A 27,188-nucleotide genomic window follows, 5' to 3' on the forward strand; every position below is an offset into this window, starting at 1 on the left:
GCACCGTGATATACCAGTATCCTGGAGCCTCAATGCTATGTGGATGTGGTAGAGAAATTTCCCTTCATTTGCCTTGAGGAGGATGGAAAGGAAAACAGTTTAACAGCTGGTGTTCAGCAGTCTGTCTGGTGTACAGTATGATGCCTATCCACATAAATTTGTCTCTTTAGAAGCATGTTTAAGTGTTGAAATTTGTTACGTACTATCTTGTATTGTTGTTGCAGTGTTTCTCCTTTTTACCTTCAAGCAGCAAATCTACTTCAGTGGTATTTTTGTTGTCTGGCTGAACAGATATATCTCAACATGGACATCCTAAACTTACTAACTCATAACAATTGAACATCTTACTGTGACTGATAACAGTGAGAATGTATTGAGGAACACTGTACATTTTAATCAGGGTTTCATTTATTTTCTAAAGAAAAGAAAACAACTTTCATTTTAAGGAAATGAGATAAGTGGAAGTTGCTGCACAAATTATTTTCTTGATGTTTTTATTCCAAAGAAATATTTTCAAGCACTTAATTCGTTTAGAAATATCATTTCATGTAATAACATAATGTAAAATGAAATACAAACAATAAAAAACCAGGAGAAAAATAAATACAATTTCATGTAGAATCAGCATCAGACAAAATTTTACCAGAGATGAAACACAAAATAATGCAATGTAGGTGAATTTATTCTATGAGCAAAATCAAAAGGTTGTTAAATTCTTTCCGTATTTTACAGTGTTGATTCATTACTGTTTAATATAATGCAAGCACAAGTTTTGTAGTTGTGCTAAAATGCTTTTTTTTTTTTTGAGAAATAAGTATCTCATAGTTAAAAATATTTGTAATCATATCTTTAATCAGATAATCTATTAAATACTGTTTTGATTAGTGAAATAATAAGGGCTTTTTTTTTTTTTTTTTCCCCAAGGATGGCAGAAAAGTAATCAAAGAACTATTAATCCTCATAATTAAGTTTAGCACAGAAGAAATTGGGGTTTAAAGGGGAAATCAGGATTCCTGGGCAAGGAACTTTACCCGGTTATAATAAACTGTGAAATATGAATTGTAGAGGAAGAACAGAATGCATTTATGTATAAACCCAATTCATAATTTCCAGTCAGAGTTGTACTGGAAAATAAGTTCATGTGAACTCTGCCAGCCTGTATCTACTCCATTCTTCTTACCCATTCTCCTTTTCCTGTCTCCACCTTTAATCTGCTGATACATAAATCTCCTATTAGAAGACTACATAAAGTCGAATAAATTAATTGGTCAGGAATTAATTGGTCTTGGTCTTTGAATGAGATTTTGTTAACTGTTTAAATTTAATCTTTAACTTATTTTTCTCAAACAGAGAAGGAATTAGATTAATTTTTAAAGAAATATATCCTGCCAGTGTAGAAGTCTACATACTTTCCATCAAAATAAAACTTTAATTTCCTTTAAAAAGCTTTCTCATGAGCTATTTAAAGTATCAAAATAAATTCAAGTGTAAAACATCCAAAGTGGCAGAAGATCTCATCTGTTTTAAATCATTGCATGTTTTTAGCTAAATTGAGAATACTTTTATTGAGAACCATTATTTACATTAGTTTTAAGGAAATGCATTACTTTGAAAATTTATTCAAAGATATTTTATATTTTGCAAGGAAACAAGAAAAATACCACACCAATAATATCCTCTTCACTGCTCGGAGAAGAAGTCCTGATATAACTCAGTAATTTTTCTAAATAATAAGAGAAGTACCTTGGAACAGCTTAAAATAAGTAACTATAATAACAATGTATGCCTGTTCTCAGGGCCAAATACATGGTTGTCAAATTCAGACATAAGACAATTAAAATGACTTCTGTGTGAGGACAGCCAGTGGCTAGCCTTGCAAAGCATTTTTTTCCTTAATATTTTTTTCTTTTATTGTCATGTATCAAGAAATATAATAAGCATGTTTTGTCATGTGTTTTGCAGTCAAGCAGGCACCTGCACCTAACACACCATGGATTTGAAATAGACTGAGGAAATTGTTTGTTCCATCTTCTTTGCAAATGCGCTCCTAATTTGTTGTCATGTTTTCTTTCACTGAATTATTTAGTAATAACTGAGAAATGCATAAGAAGTCTTATAAACACAGTGCTTCGGATACTAGAAGTGTGTAGGAATATTCCTTACACATATACCATAGCTTCTTTTTTTTTTCATTTTGCAGGCAGTTCTCTGAGTCAAGGGTTTTAAAGAATAGAAGCTAGAACACAACTAGTAATTTTCAAACTGAACCAAGCTGATATTAATAAAACTAATTGTATTTTCTTATGTAAGAATTCGAGATTAAGAAAACAGTGCTAAAAGGTAGCCGTAAATAAAATCAAAATGTAATTAATGCCAACATGGGAAATTTATGAGATGCTCAGAGTTCTTTTTGTGAAATGCTCAGCGTTTAGTATTCCTCAACTGTTCATCTGCCATTTCCATACAAACAAGAAAAGATAGTTAGAAGGAATGAAAAGTTGATGGATTGTTCAGATAGAGTGGAACTTCCACGAGAAAGCAATGGTTCCAAGTCCAGAAAGACTTGCAAAGTTTTGTTTTTCCTCTTTCTATGTTATCATGCTTCCAAGGTGATTTTTATGTTCTAAATATTTGAAAATAATCAATTAAGAAAGTGGGACTTACTGCTTGTCTTCTTCTAATACGAGTATTAAGTAAAGCTGCATTGATTACACATCACTTTAAGCAAGTACAGAAGTAGAACTGAACCAAAGGTTGTGGCTTGTGATTTGGAGTTAGTTCTGTGAGTTATGAATTGCAGCTTCTCCTTTGGAAAACATGAACCACTTAGAGGAAAATATTTCTTCCATGTGCGTGCTCCATCATAAATTAGTTCATGATGAATCTCATTCTATGGCACAATTTATAAAACAGTGAATGGGATCTTCCTTGAAACCTCTTTTTTGAGGCAGTTGGTTATACTTATTAAAAATATAGATGTGATGGATTTTCTTTGTAGGTAGCACAGGTGCATTCATTTGCAAATTAATCTTAAGTCCACAGAATTCTCTCAGTACTCCTATCATTCCTAACAGTATTAGCTGTTGCAGTAGCTTACTTAGAGCAGGCAAGCTGCTCAACTTGTAGTAAGTCCTTAACGCAAAAAAACCCAACCCAAACCAAAACAAACAACCCACTAACCCAGAAACAAAAAAACACAATAAAAAAAACAACCAATGTTATATCTCCTTGTCAGAATCTGAGCACTTTTCCCTTTGTCTCTTTTTAAAGTTATACACTGTTAAAGATTTCTGTGTTTATTTCCTTGAATTTCTTTTGCCTTTCTCACTAGGTTATGTTTTTTTTTTTCTCCTTTTGGACACTTATTGGTGGGTGTGTATCTGAATAGCCAGGTGTTTCCAATCACTTTGGGGTCCACATGACCCATTGTGTAAAACTGATCGTTTCCTCATTAGTCAATTTTGACTTACAGTAAAATCAGTATTTTTCTTGAAGATAGAGGTTACTAAGTCTCAATAGGTAGAACAAGGTGGTTCGTAGCACGTGACATTAAACTTCTGTATGAGTACCATCTCCCTAGAACATTTAAACATCAGCGTTGGCTTTGAGTCTGAAAAAAAAAAAAAACCAAAAAATTCTTAGAAGGTTCTATTCATAGTAATCCAAGCTGATAGTATATGCAGACAGACAAAGCCTCTTAGGCTGAATGCAGTAATGCCGATGTTGTAATAAAGCCTTTGTATGCATTAAATGCATAAGTAAGTGAGGTGATATTCTGGTTGAAAGCCATTCATGAGATACGTTAATGAACAGGATACATTCAGAAGAAGAGTGGTTATTCTAGTCCTCCTGGTCCTTCTTTTCTTTTCTGAAAGAAGAATATATCTCCTTTTCCTTCCTCTTCCATCTCCAGAGGGGCTGCTGAGTTTCCTGGGGTGCTGTGAAGTTTCACTTTCATGTGAAAAGGTAAATTGGTTCACTGTCAAATTAAAATACATTTCAAATGAGCCCAGCTGTTTGGCAGTGGTGTTGGGAGAGGGAAGCAGGGGGGGAATTTGGGTAAGTTAGTCTCCAGCAGTTGTTAAGTAGCTAAACTTCAAAGAGAGATGTTTCCTCCTGTTCCCTCAAGCACTAGCTCACAGCTTTTAAAATGTGTCTATAAAGACTTTTTTTTTAATAAATTCTGAAAAGGTATCCCAGAAACAAAAGATTGGCTGCTTAGTCCAGTTCTTTTACTGTAAAGCAAAAGGATGATAAAGTATATTCTAGAACTTTACTGCAAGCAGAAGGAAGGAAAGGAGTATTTTCTTTGACTTCCTATCCAAATAAAATACTTAGTATGTTTGAAAGATTTGGAAGTTTGACAGTCTTTTCTTGTGGACACTTTCGGCAGGTTGTATTGTAGTGCTTTTTGCACGTGGCAGAGGTTTGTTTTTTTGACACAAGCGCACACTGAGGAGCATCCTTCAGGTCTCAGTGTCATGATGACAACTAAAGAGAAATACAACTTTCCCCCCACTCCATCTCCAAACAGGGAATTACTCTAAAAATCTCAATACGATGTTTTAGATAGCACTACAAACACATTAATGAACAGACCATGTGGAGAAACAGTAAGAGCCTGTGCTTAATGTATTAGTTTGTTACCCATATCTGCACCCAAAGCTGTTTTAAGATTCCTTTTGCGTAATGGTAATACAAATCCTTGATAGCTGGAAATCAGTTATAGTCTGGACCAGCATAGCATTGTTCTAAAACATTAGATGGCAGTCACTGCTTTCAAACATGCCAGTAGTATTTTGTACCATCAGATAGACAGCTTGAGGTGACAAGAGGATAATTCCCAGTGATACTTTTGCAGTTATGGAAGGGGCATGTCATGAAACCACTATTATAACCTCACTGATGTATCGTGGAAGTAATATCTGTGCTTATTTATTCAGCTGTGTGTGGTTTTCATTGCTCAGAAAAGAACAAGACAAAAATCTAGGCCAAGGAAACAGAGTATTCTTTGGCTGTGCAGCCCAGTCCTGCTGTAATGGGGAAAATGGCAAATGTCTTCTAATGCTTTCTTGCTGCTACGTGTGGAAGATGAGGGGAAGGAAGGCAGGCTAATATGCTAGGCAGGCCCATAACGTTTATTGGAATTGGAATAAAAACCATAATATACAATTCGCTGTTTCCATTCTGGTCCTCTCTTACTCTTGAGCAGTTGTTCAGATCCACCTAATGATGGGTCCAGAATGGATTTATATAATCTGCTGTGGGCATGCTTTTTCTACAGAAACAGGGAGGAACATTTTCTTCCTGGTGAGCTGGAGTAAGAATAGGCAACTTCTCTCCTTTGCAGTAGTGAATGTAGAGTTCAACAGGTAGGCCAGAGGGCAGAATTTAAATTTGTGCAGTTTAGCAGTAAAGGGATCCTCTTCCAAAACTAATTATGGTCAGGAAGAAGATTTAGAAGATGGAAGTTTGACTAGGGGAATTGAAGACACCTATGTTAAGTGAAGTAGAGATGCAAGTTCCTTTGTTACATCCCAATAACATTTTACCAGTGCCCTTCAAATGTTCATGATAGATGGTAGCTGAATCCCAGCAGTGCCTGTACTGAACTGAATGCAGCGGATGGCAAGAACAGCCAAGGAGCACAGTTTTATTGCTAGGTAGTGTTTCCAGATGACTTAATGAAGTCACAGCCTAATTAAGCCACATCCTTTGCATCTCTGGATGGCTGGGATAATAAAGGCAAGCTCTCAGTTTCATTCAGATGCTGGTGTAATCTGACAGGTGCATTAAATACATGCCTAAAGAATGAAGATTGAAGGGAAAGATCAAGCTGCCATGACAAGAAGATGGAACCATGAAAAATATTTTAATTATTGTATTTTGGATCTGATTTATGATTTTGGGACATAATGAGCTGCGGCAGTGCTTGGAAACACTAATCCTGCTGGAGTTGAAGTGATACTTATTTACAAAGCAAGCTTTTCAATAAATATATAGTGTGGAAGTGAGAGAAAGGCACTATTGTTTGTAGCATTAGAAGTTTTATTTGGAGATGATCTAAGCTTAAATTGATCTATTGGTTACAAAACCTAGTGACTTATTTAGTTAATTATGATTGGGAAAGTATGATTTTGTTTACTCTTAGCAGAAGGGGCATCTTCATTCTGGATATTGTTTATTTTTTTATGAGTTTTAAAATAATTGTATTTACTTTTAACACATATCAGTTTCATACAAACTGAAATGACTGGTATATTCTTAGCAGCTGTTTGCATTATGATACTCGTTAAGATCAGTAGTGCAACATTTCTTACGAGTTCCTGCTTTTCAAAATACTACTTGTGTTAATGGTTCAATTTTATTAAGGTATAAATGTATTTAGTTCCTGTGGTTATCTCGGCAGTCTACTCCAAGTCTAAAATGAGTGCTTATGAAAAATATGGCAAGTGTTTACTTTGTGCACACTACTTCTAAATGTCTTGTGAATTAATTGTAATATCTAAATTTATTTGAACTTTAATAATGCTGTGGTTTTTGTTAATATTCTGTGGTGTGTGCTATCATGGTAAAACTACACAGTATAATGATCCATGGTGTTCATCATTTGTAAAAATCGCTTGACAAACTGAATAAATTTGTTGTGCATATAATCTCACAGCTGTTTACAACTAATGCGGAATATGAGCAATATGTGACCTACTGGACCAAAGTCAAAGCATCATATGCTTAGAATTGTTCCCTGCTTTATTTATTTCCTTTCACAATGGCATGTTAATGTATAGAAATATAAAGAAATAGTTTTTCAGTCTGTTTTCTTTTCTTCAACAGGACACAACAAGCATAGAAAAAATGTCAAACTGTTGTGAAGATATGTAAGTGCTGTAAACTTTCCACATTTATTTGCTGAAGGAGTAGCTGCTTGTTTAATTGTGTGAGAGGGGCGAGGAACTGAAGGCACTGTTTAAATTATTTTGTATGTTACTGTACCCAGTGATTCCTATCTATTTCAGTAGCTCTTAATTCTATAATAATTAGTTTTATACAAAGCAGACACACATTATTCTTTTTCCTTCCATACTAGTAGATGAATGAAATTGTATTTTCTTACAAAAATAAGGATGAAAAACCACTTGCTTGACATACATTTCATTGATTCTGAAGTTCTCCTTTGCTTCAAAAAATTACCTTTAGCTGATTGATGACACAGATAGTTTCTGTTTTCTGAAGCTGAGTTTCAGCTGCATGCAATAGTGAAAAACCGCCAGTAATAGATCCCTAGTCAATGTGTTTTGTTTTAGCTGACTGAAGTGCACCATGGGAGTGCTGTCTTTTACTAATAATGCTGTCTTCTGTAGATCGAGGCCTCGAAAGCCATGGCAGCAGACCTTCTCAGAAGTTTTTGGCACTCGCTGGAAGATCCTGTGGTTTATTCCTTTCAGACAGAGGCAACCACTGCGAGTTCCCTACCACTTTGCCAATCACGTCTAAACAGATGGATGGTGGGCACAGATGGGTCCTCCATGCTGGAAGTGCATTACAGGTTTTATGATGATAGGACTATGACAGTCTTCAACTCAATTAAAAACTACCCACCAATTGTAGTCATCACAGTGTGTCCCAAGCTTTATTCTAATTGTGGTCTTGATTCTGGTCTGAAATTAATACATTTTGTATGTTTACATTTAGATATATTCACTTTCAAATTAGCTTTCCAAATGGATTTCATTTGTCTTTGAAGTTAATAGTAAAAACAAATGACTGGAATGCAGTCTTATGCTATTTGTTTGATAATAATGACTCTTTCTTTTCTTTTTTTTCCTCTGGTAGGAAACACTGAAGTTTACATCGATTGTTAGCTTTCCCACTAAGTGTCTTAATTTTTCTCTTTTACTGTTTTTATCTGTAGGTCTTTTAGATAATATTGAGGTCTTTCTTTCTGCTGCATGTGTTTTAAATTCTCCTATACTGCCATTTATTTGTGATGCATGAATTTAACCATGCAGCACTGCACTATAAAAGGTAGCATTTAAAACAAGCAGATGTTTTCCTAAACTTTTGTCTGAGAAGTTATATAAATACATGTATATGTTTATATAGAGAGATCTTACATTTTACAGTCATCCTTCTGAATAGATATAGTCTCAGTGGAAAATATTAACGTATTTATGTCAGCAAAAACTATGAAAAGCCACAGGGTAAAATATGCAGATGCAAAGCATGTTTTCCCTAATACTCCAAGGACTTTGCAATAATTCAACAACAACAACAACAAATTGTATGGTACATATACAAGAATGATTACTTTTTAAAAATGCGTATTTAATTTGTTAGCATAACGTACTATAAGAAATAGTGTATTGTCATTAGAGTAACAAACATTTTACATTTTCTCTTCCTTAGTCACATGTAGTTGGAATTGATTTAGGTGTTTATAAATGGGAAGTATTTGTGAAAATATTTAAAAATATTTATATAGAGATACAGATATTTGCTACTAAGAGAAATAACGTACTATACTGATTATGATAGCTTGTTTGGGGCCCTTTATTTACGGAAGTAATTAGTCAAAGAAAGCATCATTTACATTGTGGTGAAATGACAATGATGCCCAAAACTGGCTTGACTTTTCTGTATCTGGAAGAAGATACGTAATTTATGATAGCCTTGTATATCTGTACAAATGCTAGCATGAGGTACTGGTGATTTTTGAAAGTTCCGTGAATTTTCATGGGAGATTCACAGCTGCAATGCCTGTAGTGTTTGTTGTCTAGACTAACAGGACCAGGATCCACCTTAAATTAATCACAAATGAATCACGTTAGGGTTGTGATTAATGGTTCTGTGTCAGGATGGAGGCTGGCCACAAGCGGTGTCCCTCAGGGGTCGGTCTTGGGACTGGTGCTCTTCAGCATCTTCATCAGTGACACAGACAATGGCATCGAGTGCACCCTCAGCAAGTTTGCAGATGACACCAAGCTGAGCAGTGTGGTTTATACATTGGAAGGAAGGAAAGCCATTCAGAAGGACCTGGACAGGCTGGAGAAGTGGGCCTGTGAAAACCTAATGAGGGACAACAAGGCCAAGTGCAAGGTGCTGCACTTGGGTTGGGGCAATCCCAGGCATTTATACAAACTGCAGGAAGATATCCTTGAGAGCAGCCCTGTGGAGAAGGACTGGTGGGTGAGAAGCTGGACACAAGCCAGCAGTGTGTGCTTGCAGCCCATAAGGCCAACTGTGTTCTGGGCTGCATTAAACAAGGGGTGGCCAGTAGGGAGAGGGAGGTGATTGTCTCTTTATACTCTGTTCTTGTGAGGCCCCATCTGGAGTACTGTGTCCAGGCCTGGGGCCCCCGGCGCAAGAAAGATGCAGAGCTCTTGGAGTGGGTCCAGAGGAGGGCCACTAAGATGATCAGAGGGCTGGAGCACCTCTCCTATGAGGAAAAGTTGAGGGAACTGGGCTTGTTTAGCTTGGAGAAGAGAAGGGTCTGGGGAGAGCCTTCATTGTGGCCTTCCAGTACTTGAAGGGAGCATATAAACAGGACGGGGAATGGCTGTTTACAAGGGTGGATAGTGATAGGACAAGGGGGAATGGTCTTAAACTGAGACAGGGGAGGTTTAGGTTAGGTATTAGGAGGCAGGTTTTCACACAGAGGGTGGTGACACACTGCAGCAGGATGCCCAAGGAGGTTGTGGATGCCCCATCCCATTCAAGGCCAGGCTGGATGTGGCTCTGGGCAGCCTGGTCTGGTGGTTGGTGACCCTGCACATAGCAGGGGGTTGAGACTAGATGATCATGCGGTCTTTTTCAACCCAGGCCATTCTATGATCCTGTGATTTTATGATTAAATGACAGCCAAGTGATGGTAATTTTTAAAGGCACAAATTCAGAGTATACAGCATGTAATCTGAATTTGCAAACAGTTTGTTGAAAGTGAAGGGCTAAATTTGTCTTGAGTGCTATTCATAATGAATTTTTAGATCTGCTCTTTAAAATGTTAATACAGTCACTACCTATGGTGGATGTTCCTTTACTGAATTAACAGTTTAGATCATTGAAATTGCTAAAAGAATCATCTTAAAATACCTGGAATTTTAACCTTTTTCTGAGCTTTTAACTGACTTCTCTCTTTAAAAATAAATACAATACTTTCTTCTTTTAAATTTTGAGCCAAATATTCAACAGTTCTCTGTTGCTGCATTTATAGATGTGACTTCAGAATTTAAGATCGTAATTGGCAGCAGCCCATAAACAAAGGTGAGCTTGAGGAAAGTGGATGAAAAGGCTAGACTAGCACTTGAAATTAAAAAGAATATGTGTATTTATTATAAAGTAATGGTAAGTAAAATAAAAATAAAATATATTAAAAAATTAAAAATTAAAAAAATAAGTAAAGTAATTATAAAGTATTCACTTTTCTTTGGAAGGACTTCAATTACTCTAGTCTCTGTAAAACACTTAGGGGAATAATAGCAGTCAGTTTTGGTTTATGTGCCAATTTTTAGATGAGAAAAACCCTGTTTTTAAAAGTTTTTCATGCTAATCAATTTTCATAGCAGGTCATTAAACTTTGATGCTTGTTAAGACAGAGGATCAAGAATATAAGTATTTGTGATACATTTGTGATGGGGCATATATTTTATTCCTTCTGTTTTCTGATATAACTCAGTTAACTGTACATAGAGAACCAATTTTATAAATACAGAATCCTCTCAACTCTGTGAACGTCAGTTAAATTTTTTTCACATGATATATACAATGAAATGATGAGACCAGTGAATGTTACCTGTTTTATGGGGATAAAAGTTCAACTCTGTTCCAGTATTTTCAAAAAAGAGGAAATATGAAACAGAAAAAAATCTGTCCTGACAAGGCACAGACTGGGGATAGACATGCTCTGAGTGGATATCAGGGCATGCATATAAACATCCTTGCACTTTTTCTCATGGTTTACAGTTAATGATGATTAATTTTTAGGCTTGAAACATGCATTTGGTCTCTGAGATTGAGTAGTTATTTTCAGACTGTAGTCAGCCTAGCTAATGCTCAAGTGTGAAGTAGAGCCTTTCCTCTCTTATTCTCGAAGTGCCCTCTTTTGGCCATATTAAGCAATGGCGGTTGACTCTTGGCCTGAAGCAAGGATGGTGTGCAGCTGTTAATTCTTCATTTCTGCACAGTGGTTATCTGGAGCAATAATTGCATGATTGGGGTGTGTGTCTGTGCCAGTGGAAAGGTGAACATCGCAAGACAAGACTGCATCTTAAATAGACACAGTCTTGGGCCCACATCAAATGTTGTGTAGCATATGCAACTTCTCTAGAAAATTTTCAGAATCGGTTGACTTTTCTTTCAAACAATAAATAATAAATTAAAAATTGCATTCTAAAGCACTTAATCAAATTATTCATAAAACAGTGGAAGAGAAGATAGAACCAAATGCTTTGATTTTTTAGCAAAGCTTACTGAGTTGAGTGAAGTTGAAAAGAGCAAGTATTTGCGGTTTGAGTACCCATGCCATCATTATACAAGTCTTCTAATGTTCATTTTACAGTTGTCTAGTTTTATTCAACAAGTTATGCTTTTTAAAAACAATGAAAACATTATGTTTTATTCCACCAGGCCACTCTACGCCAATATAAGGAATGCAGGGGACAAAGACAAGATTGCAGTAGTACTATGAAAGAGAGTCTTTTTCATCTTTGCATTCAGATGAAACAAATGATAATAAGTTGGGTTTCTGGTAACCTGATATTGTAATTAACATAAAACACCTTTTTGTAGCACATTATAAACTATATTTTGCCAGCCTTCCTACCAGCAGGACATCACCTGTAGCAGACTGCCAATGTCTCTTGTATTTGAAGTTGCTGACACTTAGACGTATTGTTTAACTTTGCCATCTCCAATCTTTGTCTTCACTATGGACTTAATTTTGATGCTGCTAAAAATAAGAAGGTGATGTAGCCTTATTGGAACAATATTATCATAAAGACAAAGCTTAGTACTGTTAACTGACTCTTCTCAATTTTCCAACTAGACATATCATTACATTCCTTAAAAGTGTTTTGTTTGCTACAGTCCTGATTTTTTTGGACAAAGAATGTTGCTTAATCTATAGATATTCCAATCAACAGTACTTGATAGTACTTCTAGTAGTAGTACTAGAATAAAAACTAAATGTACTTCCATGGTATGTGCCTCTGAAGACTGAGTTGTGTAAAACAGTATGGTTATTCATTAGTACCACCTTCAATATTAGTTCTCATTCAATATTAGCTCTAAGTTTTTATATGTATGCAAGAATAATAAATTGATTTTTTTAGCACCATGTGTAAAAAATACATTTTCAGCCATAGTCGTGCAACTGGTTGAAAGTTAACTGTCTGAATACAAAGGTGCTACTCCGTTTTTTTCATTTCAAGATACTACTAGATTTTCTTCAGCAGTGAAAACTCAAATCTCTTGTTAAAGTTCAGAGACAAAGATTTGAACATAATGAAGATATGCAACTGAACGTGGTACTTGTCCAGCAATGCTAATACATAGAAAGAATGCTAGAAAGGTTAGTACGGATGCGTATATCACAAGCCCCGCATATAAACTTTTCATGTTTATTCCTCTTCGGTCACATAATTCCCCCTCAGAGAAAACTTTGTTTTTTCCTGCCCTCTATATATGTTGCTACTAGGTATACCAAATAAGTACTTCTGTTGCATTTGCTAGCTTGTAAATATTTCAAATCAGCTGTGGGCACTTGGCACAGATTTTCAAGTCCTAGTTAGGCTTCAGCTTAGTATGCTGCGACTCTCAGAGGTGGAGGCTCATTTTACCACATTTTGAGATTATCCATCAATGTCTCTCAGATTCTGTGGTATGCTACCTGGTGTGAATTTGTGAAGAACCTTCTAAAAATGACATCCCATATCTCCAGAGGCTTAATTTTCACTTTGTCTTAAGCAGGAGTCTTGCTTTAGTTTGGATAAGTTAGTTTTCCTGTTTAAAACTAAATCCTAACTTAGACCTAACAGCATTGAATTGTTATGTTCGAAAACCAGAAAGTTAAATTTAAAAATAACCACAATGTGGCTAAAGATGCAGGTAGTTTTTCCAATAAAATCAGGATGATAATGATTTCTCATTTTGTTTGGACCTTTTAGAAGCATTTGCATGATGTAGGAAGAAATTATCCTTGGGAGAAATTCTCCTTACGATTTCTATTAGACACCAGACCTTTTTAGGCCTGGTTGTCTCATTTACCCATTGCATTGTAGTGAATTTAGTACTACGTGAAAATTTCTTCTTTGAATGACTTCTGTACGTTCATCTGCCCTCATTTTCAGGTTTGATAGTTCTTTTCATAGCTTCCTGCAGCGCATATCAGCATAGACTAGTTCTACTTAAAGCCACACTCATATTGAACAGAATAGATGCTCTGGTAGAGTAACTTGGGCAGGCATGGAAATATAAATTGACACGTCCCTACTTGGTATGCTGTTTTTATCAGAAAAGAAACACCTTTGTTACTGCTACACAATATATCAGGCATGTCATTTTTCTACTAACTTTTACTTTTGTGATTTTTTAAGGTTAATAGCTTTAATAGCAAAGACTGCATAAAATATACTGAGAGTTGCCTCCTGCATTACTAAAGATAAAAGTAATTAATTCTTGTACACTAATGAATCTATATCTAAATTAGTAAAAATATCAGGACTTCAAAATGGATTGAGTCATAGAAGGGCTGCTTGAGTTTTCTTTTGGAATGAATCAGCACTTACAAATACAGTGTTCACTCAAGGTCATGCCTCCTGAATACTTCCAAATGTGTTGTTCTTCAAAAGATTTTTATGCTACTTTCTTAGGGATAGGGCATTTGACCATCAAGATTCATTCATGAACTTGCATCTGTGAGCTGTGTTCAGCCTAGGACTTCCATCCTGCCGAATTTGCTCAATGACATTTGATGTCCACTTCTCCCAGCTGTAGTGGAATATGATTAAAGTCAGCTGTTGCAACAAGGGCCACATAAGAATAGCCTGTGTAACTGTAAGAATAATTCCAGTTTACATAGGAATACATGTTATTTGAGATAGAATATACTAAAATTGTAATATAATTGTAATTTCTGTGTGAATGGGTGAATTTCTGTGCACATTCTAAAGACTGACATACTGAAAGTCATAGTATAATTTACAGATTGAGAGTTATCACTGTCTCCTTAACATCTTTGATCTGGGTGCCAGATAGCGAAATCATACTGATTTCTATAAATTCTTACAATGAGTTATGTAACTCACATATGGTTGTATGTTTGACTAATTTGCTTTTGTTTAATCTTGAATGTTTTCAAACAATTCTGAATAATGTTTACACTGAAATTATGAGGTCCAATACAGTGGTGCTGTATGATACAGAATGAGTGATGTATGAGGGGAATTGCTGAATTCCTCTCTTTCTTCCAAAACAGAGAACAATTATCTGCTATTATGTAATCAAATCTGACATTATCAAATCAAATCTAAAAGTCGAAGAATATGTCCAGCTGAGAAAGAATGCATTGTCCTATTTCACTTTCTTTAGTTTATTCATGTAATGTTTCTGGTTTTGTTTTATTATTAAGTTTTGGATTATTTTTTCATTCCTACTGAGATTTCTTATCGACTGTATTTTTTAGAAGTCTTCATTTTAAATTAAAAAAGTATATCTAAGTTTCCTTTTCTCCTCTGAATTTCTTTAACATTGATTTAGTTGTTTAACTACTTTGTTTATATTCTCTGAATCTGCTTTTAGGTTTTCCCAATTCTTTTTAAATAACTGTCATTACTCAATACTTCTTGTTTTACAAGATTAATCTATAATCCACATGGATGGCTTTGGGAAACTGAAGGCTGATAAATAGTAAAGTTCTTATTATCTTTTTTGTGTCTTTTCAAGCGAGCAGCTGGGTGTTGGCAGAAACATCGAAGTCCTGGTCTGGTTTTCAGTAGAAGTGTCTATGACAGCATTAGTTACAGCACTGGTTAAATTTCCTACTTCAGTAATTAAAATATGTCTGTGCATCTATACTGATGCATCAAAGCTCCCTCATTTTTTGTCTTCTGACTTCTTGTATGTAATGTAAAAACAAACAAGTCTGTAAGCAGTGGTGACAAGTGCAAGCACACAACATCAAGGCGTTTTCTGGCATGTTTGCGTGAACCCTCCTTGGATGGAAACTTATGCTGTAGGTATTACCTAAAAGTTTATGAATTACCACTTATCAGATTGCAAAAATAGAGATTTTTTTAAAAAAAGAACCTTTGGCTTATATATTTTTGTACAGTGTATTAAACCTTTCATAATCATTCCTGGAATCCTTTTTCTATCTGAGCTAGTTAAAGGAATCTGAGTTGTCAACATTTCAGATCATGTAAGTGCAAACTCGTGCCAGAGATGTCAATGCAGAGAAATCTCGTACATTTTGGTTTCATTCATAGATTTAGATGTGTAAAACAAAATATTAAGGAACACAGAAAAATGCATCAGAAAGTAATAAAACAGGAGCTGGTGATTTTGGTGTGAGCAGTAGTCTCAGACATACCAGAAGTAATTTAGAGACCTGGGAAGATCCACTGCAAGAAAAGTGAGCAGAAGCAAAAAGCCAGTGGTTATATCTGCAAGGAAATGATTAAAATAGCTGAATTGTAACACTTCATGAATATGGGAGTTCAAACTATGTGATGATGGTTTGTGGCACAGGACTTGCATCTTCTATTTCAACACATGAACTGGATTCTGGTAATAACAGTAATAAAAATTACTTTCATACTGGTCCTTCCACAACAGCATAAAACCAACCTGTAAAATTCTTTGTTCTATGTGTATTCCAGAAAGGGCCATTCTTGCCAACTGCCAGCAATTTCATTTGCTCTTGTCTGCAATTTTATTGGGCCGCTTTTCCCCACATAGTAATTTCCAATCCAGTTGATCTCTACTATGAAATGTATTTATTTTAGTATTTGCAAATTAGGTACAACTGAATTTTGTGTCTGTATGCCTACTTTTTGGTGTGTGGAAACAGAGATCTATTCCCACTTGCCCATAAAAATTATTTTAATGTGTACACTACAATATTTTTAATGCCTAAAGCTTCTGGAAGTATTTCTTGATGTGTTTTGTCCTTTTATAAACTGAATGAAATGAAGTATTCAATAGTACTTTCAGTCCATAAATTCATTTTAAGAGGCTGCCAGGTAGTGCAGATGAACAAATGCATAGAAACGCTGCTGTAGGCTGACCAATTAACCATATGAGCTGCAATTATATTAGCGTGCAAGGGCAATTGGAGGGAAAATTGGACCCTGTGGACATCCAGCTGAGTAAACAGGCTTGAGGAAGGATGGAGGATGTGTTAGTCTGAAGAAAATACAGCTAAGCTAATTTGAAAAAAAACAGACCAGAATTTGTATCAGTCACAGCACATTCTTTATATGTCCTCCAGTTTCACAATATTTTTCTCATTAGGCTTACCCTCTCAAAAACATTCCCTTCGCTGAAGGATTAGTTTAAGATCAGACACATGCAGCAATAGACTTTGTATTTGGAAAGCCAAAAAGCCGTATTTCAGTCACACAGAACTGAACATAAAATGAACTGGACAGGTGCTCCTGAGGCATAATGACTCTTTCAATTCCAAGTAATAATTTATCTCCAAATAGAACATGATCTTGCTGTTTAAGATTTGATTCACAACCTTACTTTTTTTATTTCATAAAGCAAGGATCTTTTTTCATAACTGTGGTAAGGTTCCTGATTCTCTGGTGTGCTGGTTTCCATTTGGATGGTGGACTCCTCTTTTTTTCCAAGTGATATAAATGCAGACAGCGCAGTGATTTGGCCCTACAAATGCGAAATTTAATCATTGTTTTGATAGCTAATGGAAGCCAACCCATTGAGTTAGATCACAGTTCTGGAGCTCAGAAGATCCGTCCTCAGCTTTTCACATGACCTCTGATTTTCTTGGCCAAGATATCTGGGTGCCAGAAGCAACAATTGGATGGCATTGCAGTGACAAAGATAGAAAACTGCAATTCCCTGCTCGCGCACTGTCATGGGTGCTGCATTCTGTGACACGAGCCAGGGCTGTGGTCATGCACTGGATTCTGAGAGCTCCATGCTGCCACAGGCTGCTCTCAGGGTCAGCAATGACTTCAGTGAACTTGAAGGATAAATATGTTGCTGTGTAAAAAGGATGTTTCAGCTTTAAACTGAAGGAGTGACATGATGAAAGAAGAAAAGATTTATTGTCCCATACGCTTTTGTTGGATGAGTCATGTAGTACTTTGTCATATAGTACTGTTTCTCCACTGAGGCTAGTGAGGTAGAAGCAAAGAATTTAAATAGTAGTTCATTTCAATTGACTTTATTACTATAACTCACTATTTCCAGTTCAGATGGGTCACCAAATGTCTGTTAACGATAAAATAATTTTCTATCCTTGTACTGCCAAGAAGTTAAAAAGACCTGAAAATGGTTTTTTTTTTTTTTATTTTTTTTTACCTCTTTCCCACTTCATTAGAAAAGTAATAATTTGTTTGGCAAGGAGGAAGTGATTTTGAGTGTATTTTAACAAGCCAATGATTAATACACTTTTCAGAAAACTATACATTGCAGCTTTCTGACAGCAGTGTCTGATTAAATAAAAAAAAGTAGGTCTCAGTGTCTCTCAGAGACTTTAAATAAAAATGTAAATACTGTGATTTTCACCATAAGTTAAATATTAAATGTGGGTAATATCTGCAAGTCCTTTTGCATATGTTTTCTTCACACCGTGGATAAGTAAACTTAAATCACTATGCTGATGTAAACTAGACTCTTGGGCTACAAAATGCAGGGTTAAGGAGAGTGAGTAAGAAATTTAACACTCTTTTTGGCTGAATTTACCATAAAAGGAGGTTGGTAGCCAATCTTGTATGGGGAATAGTCTCAGATAATTTTTCAAGATGTGTGAAAATGGTGCACACTTTTGCTATAGTAACAAAGGACAGGTTTCAACTCAAGTCTAAGCTCTCTTGAGGTACAAGGAAAGCCACATGTAAGAGATTTCATCAGCTGAGCTATCCCAGAATTATTTCTGTCCTGTGATGTTTTTATCAGTATATAGATATAGTTTGGAGGCATAAAATTTATGCCATCTATAAGCACAGAAGCACAAAATTGTGAAATTCTGGAAAGATAGAATCACATTTTTTAAAGTTTTTTCAGAAGTGCTACTAGCTAACAAAAACAACCCTTGTTGTATTCTGAAGGACTACAGTTTTTGGAATAGCTTTGTCTTCTGAGATGCAGTTCTTGAGATGTGACTGCGCACAAGGAAATCCTGCTGAGTATGTTCATATTTAAAAAAAAATATCCTGTAAGCATCTTTTAATGTACAAGTATTAGCTATGAAGCATCCAGCTTCCTGCTTTTAGCACTTGTGCCAGTCTGCATTATTCTTACCTTTTTTCCTTTTTAGTATTGGCAAACTCCTGGATAACCACAAAGATACAACTTAAAAGCTTAAAATTATTGAGCAAGATTTGCCAATTTATTTACTTTATATAGTGTCACCATTACTGTTCTCTCTAAAGCCAGAAATTATTGGAGTGATTCAAGAAAGAATGTTCTGTAAGCCCTTTCTGATGGTTGTTCTGATCACTAACTGAAAGGGGCAGATAATTGTTTGAGGAGGAGGGCAGGCTTTTATCTGAAGAAGGCACAGCGTACCCCTCCAAGTAAAGGAGCAGTGGATGCCTTACAGAATCATAAAATCACCAACGTTGGAAAAAAACCTACAAGATCATCCAGCCCAACCGTCCACATATCACCAATATTTCCCACTAAACCATGTCCCTCAGTACAACATCATTGTCATTCCTTGAACACTTCCAGGGTCAATGGCTTCAGTACCTTCCTGGGCAGCTCGTTCCGGCACCCAACCACTCAGAGAAGTTTTTCCTAACATTCAACCTGAATCTCCCCTGGTGCAATTGCAGGCCATTTGCTCTAGTCTTATCACCAATTACACAAGAGAAGAGGCCAAACCCCATCTCACCACAGCCTCCCTTCAGGTAGTTACAGAGAGCAATAAGGTCTCCCCTGAGCTTCCTCTTCTCCAGACTAAACATCCACTACCTCAGCCATTCCTCAAAATGCTTGTGCTTCATGCCCTCTCACCTATCCTGGCCAGTAACTCTAATACGAACTGGAAGAAAAAGGTAGGGGGAGACTTTATTCAAGACAAGATGAAGAATAACTCACATTTTCAGCATACGGGAAGCCTGCTCATGGTTTGAAGCAATTTTGACCTGTACTCACGGGAGCACAGAGGCAAGTAAGACTTCATAGGCAAAGAACACACCAATGTGTGCTGTGCAACGCCAAGGAGGAACAAATGTCACGTGGAAGAGCCCCTCAGCTCTTCTTCAGCTGTAGCATATGTAGGATCACTGAAAGATGGGAGGAGGTATCAGTCTTTTTTTCACAGAAACATAGGTTTAGTAATCTTAGTTAATCTATACACCAAAAATTTTCATATAGCATGTATCTGTTCTGTCCCACACAAAGTAGAACATTGTGTTCAAAGAAGGCAGAGAGAAATGTCTGTTTAATACATAGAATCATAGAATCAAGGTTGGAAAAGACCTCCAAGGTCATCAAATCTGACTATCCACCTACCACTAATATATTCCCACTAAACCATGTCCCTTAGTACAACATTTAAATATTTCACGAACACTTCACTCAACCACATCCCTGGGCAGCTTGTTTCAACACTTGACCACTCTTTCAGAGAAGAAATTCTTCCTAGCATCCAATGTGAATCTTCCCTGGCACAACTTGAGGCCATTTTCTCTCATCAGTAGTTACACAGAAGAAGAGGCAGACCCCCACCTCACCACAACCTCATGATTATTATGATAGTATTTACTGCTCAGAAATTATCTTTCTCCAAGTACTTCACTTACACTCCTTTTCTGACAAATATATCTTTTCTATTCCACACCTGTTAATTTCTGCACAGATCTATAAGCACTTGTCATGCTTTGGAGATAAGGAGAGAGAAAATAAAAAGTGGAAATCATTAGTAGTGCAGACACTTGTGTCCAGAGATACCTGTACAATATCTAATTTGTTTTCAGCCTTTTTTTTTCCTTCAAGAGCTCCAGCTGGTGCATCTATTCAGATATCAAAGCCACATTTGCAGTGTCTTGCAGGCATTCGTTCTGGAAAGACCCTTTTATAGCCTTTGCTCACCTGTCACAGTGATGCTCAAATACTTCAAAAGTTTAAGAACCAGGCTTATCAAAAATAGACAATATAATTTCATTCGCCCCCCTGCAGTCTCCTACAAGAAAGATATTCTTGATTATGTCAAGAAGTTGCAAATCCACTGCTTACCTTGGCTGCTTTGTCCTTCAGTTTACTGTCTTTTTCCATTTCCAGTTTTTCACTGCTTTCTTTTCCAGATTGAAATTTAGGGGTTTAATGTGAATGTGTTAGATGTTTATCACATCTTTCTCTGGTCACACCTGACCACTCTCTTCACTTAAACTAACTTATGAGGTGGAATTAAGATGCCTTTCAGCTACATATTTGTTTGTTAAATTAGTGTATTTGCATTTGAAGTCTTACAAAAGGAGATGATAAGCAGTTTTATCGATGGCATTTGAAAGAAAGTGACAAATACAGTCATTTCATGTGAAACCCTCTTCCTTCTCACTCTGTATCTGCTGGCTATTACAGCATCAATCTGTGAGTTTGCACACCAGGACACTAAATTCAGGATACAATTTCCTAGACTTAGCTGCATTCATTGTTCCTTTGCATAACTTCGTGTTTAGCTCTAGTAAGTTTGATAAGGCCCAGCTTGTTAACTCTATCAGCCCTTCATTTATCACGGTGTTCATTACATTTTACCATCAACTTTTTTTTAAAGAAGGTCGATTCATGTGTTCACTGGGGTGAATCCCCCGTTCAGTTATGGCTCCTCACAAGCAGCTATGTTTTGTGGTCCATTAGACTGTCTATAAAGTAAAACTGACGCTGTTTGGAAGAGTGAGTGCAGAATTTTTCCCCATCTGTTAATCTTACTCAGTTTTTGCACACTCTATGCTTTTCTATACATTATTTTATCCAAGTCAGAGAAGTGTGACAAATCCAATCCAGAAGAAATGACCATATCCTACATGTGAAAGAATAAGAAATCTGGGCTGCCTAAAATCCAGGGCTGCATAGCAACGTGGAATTTGAAGTACATGTGTTTTTCATCTCACGTGGATAAACTTGGTTAGACTCATGACACATATCTGTACTGAGAAGGAAGATTGTATTGGAAATGATATTTAGTTTCCTGCCTTTAACTGTGTATTAAACTAAAAAAGAGAGTAGCAGGTGAGCATGTTTTAGGTGATCATGTTGAGATTCACATTTACTTCCTTTTCAAACGTTGCAGCTTTAGGTGAATGAATACCTTTGATACTGAAGCTGCTCACAAGGAAATTGAAAACACCCTTCTGCATTCTGACCACTCCAAGTATTTGCGTATTACAGGCACATTTCTATAACAACATTTATATACTGTATCTGTATGGGCTGGGGAAGATTTCTAGTCATTCATCACTAATAGCCAGGGCTGGAAGTTTTACCTTTACTAACTCACCTTTTATACAGAATCTCCAGCAGACAGAGGGTCAGAATTCCTCCACCTTTAAGGATCAAATGTTCAGCTTTATTTCAAATGTTAAATCCTGGCACTAAAAAAACATGTCATTGTTTCCCCATCCTCCTACCATAACACTCCCAGAAAGAAAGCAACAGGTGAGATTTTGTTTTCTTTTGGAGTGGTGAAATGGAGGATGTCACGCCCTGCTAACGATGGAAAAATAATCTTAGAATGGCAAATTACATACATTTGATGTTTATAAATTCTAATGAAAAGAGAAGCTGCGGTAAAATTTGCAGACAAGGACAGGAGAAACAACGTATTTTCCAACAGTTCTAGGTCTTCAAAGAGTTTGGGGACCTCATGTTTTGTTTTTTGTTTTTTTTAACCCAGTGTGGTTTTCAGGGAGAGAAAGTCACAGCATGAAGCCAGCCACAGCTTGACAGGCAGATATGTGAATATGCTTATGCATGGCAGCATGTCTACACAACCTTTCTTCCTCCTTGCTCTCCCTCTGTACAAATTTATAACACCATCCCACATATCTCAGAGCACATGTAAGTGAGAAAAGGCCTCATGAAGCCAGGGAGATAAAATTTTTTTCACTGCTGCAGTAAGTACAGAAGTTGAGCCATGAAGATCAGCTGGCTTCTGGGATGGGAGAAAGCAGGGCTTTTTTTTTTTTTTTTTTTTTTTTTTTTTTTTTTTTTTTTTTTTTTCCAGGGGAAGCAGCTAAGATAAGAATAGTTTTCCTTGCAGGAAGCTTAGTCACAAGTCTGCCTCCAAGTAGCAGCTGATAAGTGGAAGATTGTGAAACCCCTCTGAAAGACCTCCTTTTGGAGGTGATGTTGGCTCTTGTACTGTCCCCTGATGCACTTAGGAAAGAAAAAGTGCATCATTACAGAAAATGTTTTGATAAGTTTTTTCCCAAAACAGGGCAGGAAGATATGCAAGCTAGCCATCTATTGGTAGGAACTGTATTGGTAGGAAATGTAAAACAGGCAGACATTTAGAAACAGGAAGGGTTGAACCATCTCTGGTTTGCTTTAATTTTACTGGATGAGATAGGGGTTTTCCAGGTTTAACAAACTGTTCCTCCAAGGCACCACTCAGAATTCCTTCCAGTGGCAACATGCTTCTGCTTCAGAGTTGCCATGGGAGGTGCAAGACACAGTGCAACTGCTAGCAAGCCTGAATGTGAAGACAACTGTCTCTACCTTTTCTGCTGTAACCATTTTGTTCTTCTAAGACACAATGTCTTAGAACTGCACCGTGGAACTGCCGGCCTATGAGAGGTACACCATACTGGGAACACAGTTCACTCTCCTCATCTTCCCAAAACTTCTATAGAGATCAAATTTTCAAATTTAAGACCCATCTCAGGTCTGTCAAAATTTCAAGTATTTAATTGAAGATGATGTAGCTTATGTGGAATTCTTGGACTTCAGCCAGGGTCTTGTCCAGTTTGGTCAGGTATCCCACATCTGTGTCTTTTATAACATAGCTAAGCTTTTCTTTATCTGAATATACCAGGAAGCCAAATTGAGATCTTCAGTCTTCATAGAGACTTCTCATTAAACTGTAGCTGCTGTTTTCTGAAGAATGAGCTCAAAGGCATTTGAAAACCCAGAAGTTAAAGTTAGATCTGAGATATGATAATCTCTCTGCATTTTCATATTTTAAATATTTAGAAAATGAATCAGGAAAAAACCATAAAGTAATAGAATGGTTTGGATTGGAAGGGACCTTTAAGATCACCTAGCTCCAGCCTCCTGCCATAGGCAGGGACACCTCCCACTAGGCCAGCTTGCTGAAAGCCCCATCCAGCCTGGCCTTGAATGCTTCTATGCAGAGGACATCCACAGCCTCTATGGGCAGCTTTCCTGTAGCCCTCTTCAGGTACTGGAAGGCCGCTATAAGGTTCCCCTAGTTGGTGTCTTCTCTTCTCCAGGTTGAAGAGCCCCAGCTCTCTCAGCCTGTCCTTGCAGGGGAGGTGCTCCAGCCCTCTCATCTTCTTCGTGGCCCTCCTCTAGACTTGCTCGAAAATCTCCATGTCCTTCTTGTATTGGGGTCCCAGACCTGGACACAAAACTCCGTGCAGGGTCTCATGAGAGCAAAATATCTTGCAATTGAAGCTAGCATGCACATGAACAGTCGGACACTTTTGGAAAAGCCTTGATGCAAGACTACTACTCTTACAGTAGTTCTTGATTTAGACTGAAAAGCATAGTGCAGAGCGATATTTAGCCAGAACAGTTAACTTAATTACATGTCTTTTATTTGAGAAAGCTAAAAATTGCAAATTTCTGAATAAAGGAAGTGAGAGGCACTTGTTTTCTTAGTTTATCACTTCAGTTCCTTAGGATAAAAAATTGTGACAGCATTGGTAGAGAAATTTGTTTTTTCCTAAAAGATATGGGGTAAACAACATTAATATATGGTTTAGAAAAGATGTGTTGGGGAGATAGCTTTAATATAACTGGGAGAAGATGACTGAGGGTGCTTTGCTACTCTCTGTGCCCTGTAGTCTTTGCAAGATCTAGTAAAGATTCTCACATACATACAGAAATGTACGTTGAATTATAACTGTAAGAGTTTTTAAGATGTTTTAAAAGTTTCAAAATGCAAATATTGTATCACAATAGAAGAACTGTGCCATGAAGCTGAGCTTTATTTATCATTTAAAACAGGTGGCAAAAAGGCAGCAGAAAAATAATTTGTGAGGAGAACTGTAACTGCAGACCTGCTAGTTTAGTGGGCATGCCCTTTGAAGGGCATGCTGTCTCCATCCATACTCTTCATGTAATTCTTTCACATAGGCCAATGGGCTTTTAGAGATAAGAACCCAAATCACTGGCTAAATATATTTTTTGATCCCTGTTGTCCAAGTGCACTGGTGAGGTATTGAAATGATGCATTTATTTTGTCTAATATGTCTTTAGATTTGTAAGTTGAACGGGTGAACTGAACTACATGATTGCTTGCAGTCTTTTCAGAAGCAAGCTTTAAAAATGTAATTTCTGTGAAACCTCGGAGCTATTTGCAGGCAGATAATGATTTTCCCAGGTGGGAACAGAGGTAAACTTTATACTTGTTTCCATTTATGCATAGCCTGCTCTCCTCTGTCAGCGGCTGAACTCTCTTCTCACTGCATGTGCTCCTTCTGGACGGTGCACAGAGAGCAATAGAGCTGGCTCCTCCTGAGCTCTTCCTGAGCTCCCGCCAGCTCTAATTCACCATGCTTGCTGTTTCCCGTGGGATTGCAGATCTTTGTTGGCTGGAGAGATTACTTCATGCTCTATCCACACTGAACTAACATTTATCAGGTAAGATTGGATGAGAGGAAGGCACACAAACATACAAATGAGGGAAAAAAAACACCAACACACAAGCAAGCAGAGAAATCATATCAAATCATGGCAGTATGAACCATTGCTAACACTCAGCACATGTGCATGGGTACCTAAATCATATGCCTATAGACAGTGAAAACCAACACTTGTGTTGAGGAAAATCAGGAGGAGATAACCATGCAGATAACTGTAAAATGGATCTGCACTGACCCTTGCCCACCTGGTTTCTACCTCAGGTTCCAGCCTGAGGAATAAAGGCCCCAAATCAGCATTCTGTTAGGACAGAACCGTTGTCAATGAGCTGTCAAAAACTACTGAGCAGGAGATGGTGTGCTGGTGCCCACCATAGAGAGGGTGCTCATGGCAGCTACAAATCTTCACATGGGCTAACTGGCCCAAAAAGCTCTGCTGAGACACTGTGAGAAAATTCCTATGGACACAGTGTTCCTGCAGCTCCTGTGTGGGACGAGCAGAAGGGACAGCAGTGCAGCAAAGTGGTGAGATGTCTGCTGAGGACTGCATGTAGCTGCCAACACTTCATTTCTATGGTGCTCCAGAAAAGCTGAGCAGCTCTCTTTGCTTTTTTTTTTTTTTTTTTTTTTCGCTCTTGAGAGGATTTGCAGTGAAGTCTGGGAAAAGGGATCTGATTTCCCCGAAGCCTTCTATCTTCTTGTGTAGTTTGTGCTGCCACAGATTGAGTGCCAAGCAGGTGGTATGCTCTTGGTGCACAAGCTTGTTTCAGCAGGCCCCAAACTGGAAGTGTGCTGCAAGCAAAGAGCTTGCTTCACATCCAGGTACAAAAGTGCAGTGTATCTGAAGAAGCCTATCAGTATGCCTGTCTCTTCAAAGAGAAGGTGAAAAGAATCCATTCCCTATTCTAAGGAGACCTTGAACAAGCAGAATAATGACCTTCATTTATTACTTAACTTCTTAGCATTCAATCTCAAGGGACACAATCCAGATTTCTACGATTGTAGCACAGCTCACAGAGATGAAATCCAATCCACAAATGATGTGGATGGAGTATTATCCTGCATAAACATTAATGGCCACACTTCTCATGAAACAAGGAACTCGGTGAATAAAGAACAATTGTGTAAGACACGCAGTTCTTAAATACCAAGCTGTTTTAATGAAAGCAGCGTTAACTCCACCTCTATCTTTAAATAATAGTTTTTCTTTAGAGATTTTCTTTTCAGAAATTAGAAAAGTCACATGCTGTATTTTGTATATTGAATTAAAAAAAAAAAGCTGCTAGAATCCTAGCACTTTCAACTCTTGTGCTGTAGATCCATTGTTCTGCATGAATTAGTTCAGTATAAATAACGCAACTGAAGCATTTCCTGGAGCTATTTTAGAACATACAGTGGAACTCTCTTGTTTTGGGCTTGTTTCCACCCCTGTATGTCTTTTGTCTAGGTTTTAAGGTATTACAGCATATACAAGGTGCAAATACAAGCTGCAGCAGTTCTGTGGATATACTGAAATGATTTCAATATTATTTTTTCAACTTACATTATCATATTAACCCTGAGTTTGACAGATTCAGACTTTTAAAACCCGTTGTTTTTCACCTGTCTCTTTGGCCATGTCTGCTTTGCTTTGCTTTGCTTTGCTTTGCTTTGCTTTGTCATCAGCCCAAGAACCAGGCGTTTTTTGGAAGCTCACTTGCCTGCCCAGCTGCAACTCTCAACACCTGTCCCCAGCAGGCAAGGTCCTTCAAGAAAGCTCCATATCAGACATTCATGATGGAAGCAAAGATCTTTTTTGGAAAAACCTCCATGTCAACCTTTATTAGTTTCATAGATTTCACCACTGTTCCTAGTGGCTCCTGTTAGCCAGGACTTGGAGATACCAAGTCCTGGAAGTACCATGACACTTCTTCAGTATTTCAGAACTCCAGAGAAGAATTATATCTGACTACAGGAGAGGAAGTGGAAGTGTCTGCTTATGAAGTGCCTGGCTGCAAAATATCTAGTGAAATTCTTAGTAAGAATGCTGACTTCCTTCATTCAGGCATTCAGAAAAGACATTTGTTAGGCAAATTCTGCCATGGTTAGATATTGTTGTAGGTATTTTTGTTTGTTGGTTTGTTTTTGATTTGTTTGTAAAGCCTCGTCTCTGAATTCATGCCAAGTAGGTAAGCT

The 27,188-nt window shown here is 37.1% G+C and overlaps 1 protein-coding gene across 4 annotated transcripts in view; it reads left to right on the plus strand.

Moving 5' to 3' along the window:
* Nucleotides 1-14,702, plus strand: part of ZDHHC21 (zDHHC palmitoyltransferase 21) — a 45,891-nt gene extending 31,189 nt beyond the window's left edge. For all 4 annotated transcript variants that reach the window (XM_031609951.2, XM_090131354.1, XM_090131356.1 and 1 more), the window contains 2 exons: nt 6,835-6,878; nt 7,362-14,702. In XM_031609951.2, coding sequence (XP_031465811.1) covers nt 6,835-6,878; nt 7,362-7,494 — 177 coding nt within the window. In that variant the 3' untranslated portion in view covers nt 7,495-14,702. The remainder of the gene's footprint in view (nt 1-6,834; nt 6,879-7,361) is intronic.
* The last annotated feature ends 12,486 nt before the right edge of the window (nt 14,703-27,188 follow it).

The sequence above is a fragment of the Phasianus colchicus genome, chromosome Z (genome assembly GCF_987193195.1).
Source record: "Phasianus colchicus chromosome Z, bPhaCol1.hap1.1, whole genome shotgun sequence".
NCBI lineage: Eukaryota > Metazoa > Chordata > Aves > Galliformes > Phasianidae > Phasianus > Phasianus colchicus.